At 38.4% G+C, this 8,172-nt stretch overlaps 1 protein-coding gene across 1 annotated transcript; it reads left to right on the top strand.

Moving 5' to 3' along the window:
* Positions 1–65: 65 nt before the first annotated feature.
* On the top strand, positions 66–934 carry LOC105390421 (peptidyl-prolyl cis-trans isomerase FKBP2). Its single transcript, XM_011561726.3, has 2 exons — positions 66–331; positions 654–934. The coding sequence occupies exons 1-2, from the start codon at positions 176–178 to the stop codon at positions 909–911; spliced, it is 414 nt and encodes a 137-aa protein (XP_011560028.3). The 5' UTR covers positions 66–175; the 3' UTR covers positions 912–934.
* The last annotated feature ends 7,238 nt before the right edge of the window (positions 935–8,172 follow it).

The following is an 8,172-nucleotide window of genomic DNA, read 5'->3' as shown; positions in this document are numbered from 1 at the left end:
CAGAGTAGCCTCTGACAACCAATGGCGTTATACTCTGTGATTTTAGTTATTATTTTAATGTTTTCCAATAATCAAGAAATCTCGTTCTCGAACAACGAACATATTTGAAAAAAATCCATTTGTTTTCACAAATTGGTCGTGATTGTATCCTTATTTGAATCGTTTTAATTTGAAAATGAAATTAATTCATTACATTCCAATAACAGCGCTTTTTTGTACCTTAGTGCTCGCTAATTCATCAGGTAAAAAGCTTCAAATCGGCATCAAAAAAAGGCCCGCAGAATGTTCTATGAAAACCCGGAAAGGAGATTTATTACACATACATTACACGGTAATCCTTGTTTTATAGAGTTATTTACAAACGTTTAAACATTATATCTGTGCATGAACTAATGTAGTTTAGGGAGATCACAAACCCAAGTTTGAAGCCAACTCACTGTGTTTTTTTCCTGTTTGTTGCCACAGAAAAGATTGAGACCATTTCTTGCCTATAAATTAAAAATATAATAATATTCAACTACATATTAATTTCCATTTCAAAGGTATGTTACGCCCCCAGTAGCTACTTAGCAGTATGTAGATGCATAAATTTTATTCAAAATCATATCATAGTTCAAATATAGTTTATAATACATTATGTTAATCTATTGCAGGGAACCCTTGTAGATGGCACTGAATTCGACTCATCTTACTCAAGGAAAATGCCCATCACCTTCACTTTAGGTTCCGGACAAGTAATTAAAGGTTGGGAACAAGGGTTGATGGGCATGTGCATGGGAGAACAGAGGAAGCTGGTCATCCCTCCGGAACTGGGCTATGGTCAGGAGGGATCCCCGCCAAAGATACCAAAATCTGCTATTCTTATATTCCATGTTGAGCTTGTGAAAATTGAGAGAAATGAAGACTTGTAAATAAATTAATGTGTCACAATTTATTTATAATGTTTTTTATTATATAATATTTTGAAAAACATTCATAACTACATCACATTTATTTCAGTGTTTTCATACATTTCGCGGGCTTCATGCCAGAGGGGCGTATCTGCATCGACCCTACTTTTCAGGAGAGCAAAAAAACATCATAACTTTGTTAATAAGTAATCTAGCTTGCTATAATTTTGCATATACCTTAGTTAATTATTCTTTGTTTTAATTAAAACTCAATTTTTTATTATATCTATGCTTTAAGTACATTTTATGGCGTATACGTCTATATGCCTTGACGGAAATTATTGTATTGCTATCCCTTTTTTATCTTATTTATACTTTTTTATTTGTTGTCCAATTATGTTATATATATTTTATTTGGTTTACACTTAAATCATTTAATATACTGATAGCAAAATATAACTAAAAATATAACTGCTCCTATTTTTTTCGAATTTTATACGCCCTTTTGCCATGGCGTTATTTAACGGATGTTCTCAATTTAAGAGAGATGATACGCCGTTAAAGAAAATAAAAATCTATTTAAGGAACTATTAAACACTGTACGCTATTCGAAGCCTATACATATAATGAGAGCGGCACTTCCGTTTTCCCTAAATCGTGTTTTTGTTACCTGTTTGCACACGTTTTACTCCTTCCTCCACCGCATGGCAGGCCGGCGCTCGGCTATATAAGGGCCGACGCGCGGCGCTTGCCTCATTGGCGTCCGAGTTCCCGGCGCGTGCGGTCGACTTTGAGCAGCGCTACGCTTAAAAATATTTTTTCATATCGACCGTAAGACATCGTGTTTATGTAAGAATTTTATTTTCTTTATTTTAAATTTTTTAACGGTTTTTCCGTTCGAAATTTTTACCTGTTATTATTTCTAAAAAAGTGTTTATTAGTCAGTTTTTCATGTGTATTTCAGCACACTGTTACTATGCCCATTTTTTCTTTTATTTTCTGGCATGTATTTTTCAGCATATTTACTCATTAAGTTGCCCGATTTCGGTCGTGCAACTTAGCACACTGTTACTATGCTCATTTTTTCTTTTATTTTCTGGTATGTGTGTTTCAGCATATTACTCATTAAGTTGCCCGATTTCGGTCGTGCAACTTAGCACACTGTTACTATGCCCATTTTTCTTTTATTTTTCTGGTATGTATTTTTCAGCATATTACTCAATAAGTTGCCCGATTTCGGTCGTGCAACTTAGCACACTGTTACTATGCCCATTTTTTCTTAAGATGTGCATCTAATAATTAATGTTAATGTACACAGATATGTAGGATTTTGTTTTTAGGCAAAGATGTGTGACAATAATGAGATACAATCTGGGGATGGTGACCAAGCCCCAAAACAATACAACGATGATAAAATGAGTAGCTCTGACGACTCTAGTTCGACCACTTCATCTGATGAATCCTCTCCCAAAAAGAAAAAACGAAGATGGCGAAAGGAACAACGTCGGTCGAACAAGGCTATTAAAAGACTTTCGAGGCAAGTACACGATCTCCGCAGCCTTTTTTACAGACCAAATTCACAGCCTTCTGAGATTCAGGAATTTCATGATGAGAATATCACTAACTCTCCTGTAAATGAAAGTTTCAACGGACATCCACCTGATGTGCCGTTAACTAATAAACCTGACTTTAATATCAGCCTAGAAACAACATTAAAGGCACCTACAGTACCTAAAACACCAGTGGGTTATGTTGAATCGCTTAAAAGCCTGCAGAGATTTGAAGATCAGACTTGGAGTGATGTACGGTTCTCTGAGGTGGAAAAAACGTACCTTCACTCCCCAGGCTTTGTCGAATTAGAAACTAACGACGAAGTCAAGGCATATGAGTCCTCTAAGAATGCTGCTTACATGGAAAAGAGTTTCGCAGCCTTAACCTTCGCATTATTGAAGCAGAGAGAGTCTTTAGAGAATGGATTGCGTGAATTTATTAAATGGAACCAAGATTCCGACCTGGTCAGTTCCACTGACGTTAAGGACAAGCTCGAGTCAATATTCCTGAAAGGAGACTTTTTTAAGGTAACTACTGACGCATTGCAAATGGTCTGCGGACATAGGGCGGACATAGTACAGCAGAGGCGAGATGCCATCTTAAAACATGTCAAAGACCCCCTGGTAAGGTCAACCTTAAAGAAAGTTCCTCCGTCGTGTACGAACCTGTTTGAACCTCAGGCTTTCACTACGGCTCTGGAAAAGGCCGGGGGAGTCAGAAAGACTTTTTGGACCCATAAATCAAATCCCACTGCCTCAGCTGCGCAAGCAGGCTCAAGTGGCAATAATCGGCGCCCCGCGCAGGGGTCAGCTTATTCATATGCGATGCCTGCGCAAGGCTATAACGCAAAAAATAGTATGCCTGCGCAAGGCAATACATACTACCCACCTACGCAAGGTGTACAACGTTACCGTCCTGCGCAAGGACCAAACAGCAGTGGTAATCAAAGGGGCGCAAACCATGGCAACTTGCCCTTTCGGGGAAGAGGTGGTCACCAAAACAGAAGAACAGATACCCGAGCAGCAACCAAGCGGTCGGCGTCCCCTTCCTATAGAGAGAGAACTAAAAATGATAAGAGGAGAAGATTCTGACTGGACAGAATTTCGGGCAGGGCAATTGGAGAATTTTATCCATCAGTGGAAAAGCCTCAATGCCCCAAACTACATTTTAAAAATGATACAGGGTTACCAAATACCATTTGTAAGGAAGCCACCTTTATTGATGCCGAACCTGGCCTTGCAGGAGCCATCCAAATATTACATTCCTCAATCACCAGAGATGAACAAGGTAATACGGAAGTTAAAAGATCAAGCAGTTTTAGAAAAGGTGCAGATAAGTCCAAGTTTTTTGTCAACCCTATTTCTAGTCCCAAAAAACGATGGCACCACCAGGCCTATATTCAACCTCAAGGCTCTCAATCAATATGTGATAATAGAAAAATTTCGGTTGATAAACATGCACAGCATTCCAAACTTTTTACAACAGAACGACTGGCTTGTGAAGGTCGACATATCACAGGCATATTTCCATCTACCTATACGAACGAGACACAGATGCTTTCTTCGACTGGTGCACGAAGGCGAATTACTACAGATGACGTGTCTTCCACTTGGCTTAAGTTCGGCACCCAAAGCTTTTGCCAGTTTGACAAATTGGATAGCACAAGTCCTTCGCAGCAAGGGCGTGAGACTGATTGTTTACCTGGACGACTTCTTAGTGGCGCACCAAAACAAGCAAACCCTCGTAAGTCACGTGAACATAGTGTTACAGTTGCTCGAAAAACTCGGCTGGCAGATCAATTACCAGAAGTCAATTATAACGCCACAGAGACGCCTCGAGTATCTAGGGATTTTATGGGACACCTGGCAAAACGAAAAGTCCCTACCCACAAAGAAGGTTACAAAAATTCTGGGGATGGTCAACACAATGTTGCACCAAGGTCAATCAAACCTAAAGAACCTAGAAGTGTTGGTAGGCATGCTAAATTTCGCCAGCTTCGTGATCCCAAGAGGCCGTCTAAACTTTCGTTCACTCCAAAGGATGCTGAACTGGGTACGAGCAAAGAATCCAACTTTCCGCTTTTGCCTTCCAAGCGAGGTCATTCAGGAGCTACGATAAGATAAGATAAGATAAGATAAATCTTTATTTGCGAAAAAACATGGTATAAAGATGTTACACAAGCTTGGTTTCACATGTTTTGCAAAGTAACTTTTGCATGCAAATTTTACATTACACTAATATAATACAATTTACTCAAATATTTACAATTAAAACCAATTAGACATAAGTTATTATTTACATACAAAAAAATTATAAATTGTGTCATTAAATTTACATAAATATGTCAATATAAGTGTCAAATGGTAAATAAATAAATTGAAATATGATATTAAAATTATAAATTACTGGTCCCTACTGAAAAAATCACTTATGTCATAGAAATTTTTCTCACACAACCAATAGTACAATTTTTTCTTAAATAATGACTTATTCAATGGCTTAAGTTCACTCGGGATGTTGTTGAATATTTGTACACACATTGATAAGCAACTTTTCCGGTACTTAGTTTTCGGTATTAAGCTATGAACTAACTTGTTAGGATACCTTTGTGGCCTAGAATTCAATTCTGACGAATTTTTAAATAGTTCTTTATGTTCATTGACAAAATTACAAATCTCGAATATGTACAATGAGGGTAGTGTCAGTAAGCCTAGTTTTTTAAACAGTGTCCTACATGATTCGTCGGAAGGGACCCCACAAATAGCCCTTATGGCCTTTTTCTGGGCTATAAATGCTTTTTTTCTATTTGTGCTGTTTCCCCAAATTATGATTCCGTACCTTAATATGGATTCTATGTATGCACGATATGAAGTAACTGCCGTGCGTTTATCAGTAACTTTACGAATCTGATTTAGAGCATATATGAATTTATTAACTCTGCTACATAAATGATCAATTTGTATTTTCCAGTTAAGATCTTGATCTATAATAAGACCTAGGAATTTAGTTTGCGTGACACGTTTTATTTTATCTACATTAAGATTAAATTTATATATTAATTGGACTGGATTATTAAATTGAATATAAACAGATTTATTAAGATTAATTTTTAACTTATTACATTGTAGCCATTCTATAATTTTGTCAACAGTTGTATTAATGTCGTTTTCGTGATCCCGAACTGAATGGTTTTTTTTATTAGTGCTTACTACTATTGAAATATCATCCGCATATATGATAGCCTTGTGATTGGTCACATGTGGTATATCATTTATATATAAAATAAATAGCAAGGGACCAAGTACGCTACCCTGGGGGACACCACATTTAGTCTCTCTATAGCAAGACGAGTATGACATTAGTTCGTTTTCTTGTAATCTATTGACTACAACACATTGCTGACGACCAGTTAGATATGTTGATATCCATTGAAGGGCAACTCCTCTAATACCCATTCTTTCTAGCTTGTGCAATAAAGCTTTGTGAGCAACAAAATCGAAAGCTTTCGATAAGTCAAAAAACAAACCAGTTGTGAAATAATTTTGATTAATACTCGTAAAAACTGTACTTAAAAGAGTAAATATTGCTAGAGTAGTTGATTTGCGCTTTTGAAAACCAAACTGTTCTTTGGAGATAATATTATATTTCACGCAGAAGCTGAGCAGTCTATTGAGCATGCATTTCTCAAAAAGTTTTGACAAAATTGGTATAAGAGTTATTTGCCGATAGTTATCTGGATTATCTTCACTGCCTGCTTTGAACAGGGGCTTTACCAGTGATAATTTTAACTTTTCTGGAAAGATCCCTGTAGAAAAAGATATATTTATTAGATGTGTCAGTATCTCTAGCAATTCGTCACAGCCCATTTTTATAACTTTAGTACTGATTCCATCGTATCCCTCTGAATTTGTATTATTCAAACTCATCAATTCCTTTTTCACCTCTTCTGTTGTCATTGGCGTAAGAAATATAGAGTTAGAAGTACATTTTCCGAGTTGATCAGTAGTATTAGGACCTGAATGCGTATTCGTGGACTCTATAAAGTGATTGTTAAAGGCTGTCGCTATCTGAACCGGGTCGGAGATATTATTACTATTTATAGTTAAGCCTGAAACGTTATGAGGATCATTTTTTATATTACCCATGGTGGTTGAGCAATGCCCATCAATCTTCATCAATACAAATGCCAACACCGACTCACTTCCTTACGACCGATGCTTCGGATATAGCGTGGGGCGCGAAACTGAACAACACCAACCTGTCGGGTCCGTGGGCAAAATCCGAAAGGTCACTACACGGAAATCAGAAAGAGCTCCTGACAGTTCTGAAAGTATTGGAACAGAGTCCTCAGCTAGGGCTTCTACATTCGTTGTTGCTGTTGCAAAGCGACAGCCGGACCGTTGTAGCTTACTTGAGAAACGAAGGAGGTACTCGCTCAGTGACTCTTATGGACTTAACATTCCAAATCTATCAATTACTCGACCAATTTCAGATCCATCTCAGGATTTACTACCTGCCAGGAACATACAATTGCGAAGCAGATCACTTATCAAGACTAAAAAAGATGCCTCAGTGGCATCTTCTACCGCAGGCAACAGGGGTAATATTCTCCAAATGGGGGAAACCTCAGATCGACCTATTTGCATCTCGCGAAGCCCATGTAGTTCCCACCTACGCATCGCTGGATCAGACGGACAAAGGAGCGCAATTTCACGATGCTCTCAGCCAAGTTTGGAATTATCAACTCGCTTGGGTGTTTCCTCCTCCATGTCTGGTTCCGAAGGTATTGCAACACATGAATATGGCGAAAGGAACTTATCTCCTCGTTGTGCCTCGTTGGGAGCGCGTATTTTGGCGAGCAGATCTGAAGAGGAGAGCTCTGTCACCTCCCCACACGATTTGGAACCTTCAAGAAGTCCTCAAAGACATAGCAACTTCGCTGCCGCCTCCGAACGTACAAGATATGACTCTAGAGGTATGGAAATGTGGGGGTGGTCTCGGAATCTAACAGAGTGGTCAGATGAACAGAAGAACCTTCTCAAGTCTGGGTGGCGGGACTCTACCTTAAAAACGTATAAGAGCGCTTGGGGGCGCTGGTGTAATTGGATAAAAGATAATAGAGTCGACATGAACTGCCCCACGGGTTCAGATTTAGCAAGATATCTATCCGATCTATACCAAAAGGAAGGACTAGCATATAAAACTATATTGTTGCATAAGTCGGTGGTATCCACTATGTGTAATACCGAAAGCTCTGGATCTTTAAGTAATCACAGTTTAGTGAAGCAGGTCCTGAAAGCAATATCCCTTAAAAAGCCTAAGTTGACAAAACCTCCAATTTGGGATTTGAAGCAACTAACTACATACCTATCTACCGTACAGGTGAACAAGGACAGTTTGTATGAAGTTTCTCGCCACACGGCTGCCCTCTTATTACTTTGCTCTGGTCGAAGGGTTCATGATCTAACCTTATTAAATATCGACTCTAACCACATGTTCTCCACGGATGACTCCATAGTGTTATGGCCAATGTTTGGGTCCAAAACGGACACAACAGATTACAGACAGTGTGGGTGGAAGCTGCTTAATAATGATACTTGTGAGGCATTGAACCCCATCTACTGGATTAAACTTCTTATAAGACTTTCACAAGAAAGAAGGGGAAATGTAAATAACCTATTTGTTACATTAAGAGGTATACCAAAGGCTGCATCCCGTACCATAATTGGTA

This window comes from Plutella xylostella, chromosome 7 (assembly GCF_932276165.1).
Source record: "Plutella xylostella chromosome 7, ilPluXylo3.1, whole genome shotgun sequence".
Classification (NCBI taxonomy): Eukaryota; Metazoa; Arthropoda; class Insecta; order Lepidoptera; family Plutellidae; genus Plutella; species Plutella xylostella.
Note: the sequence above shows the minus strand (reverse complement) of the source record. Positions and strands in the feature narration are given on the sequence as shown.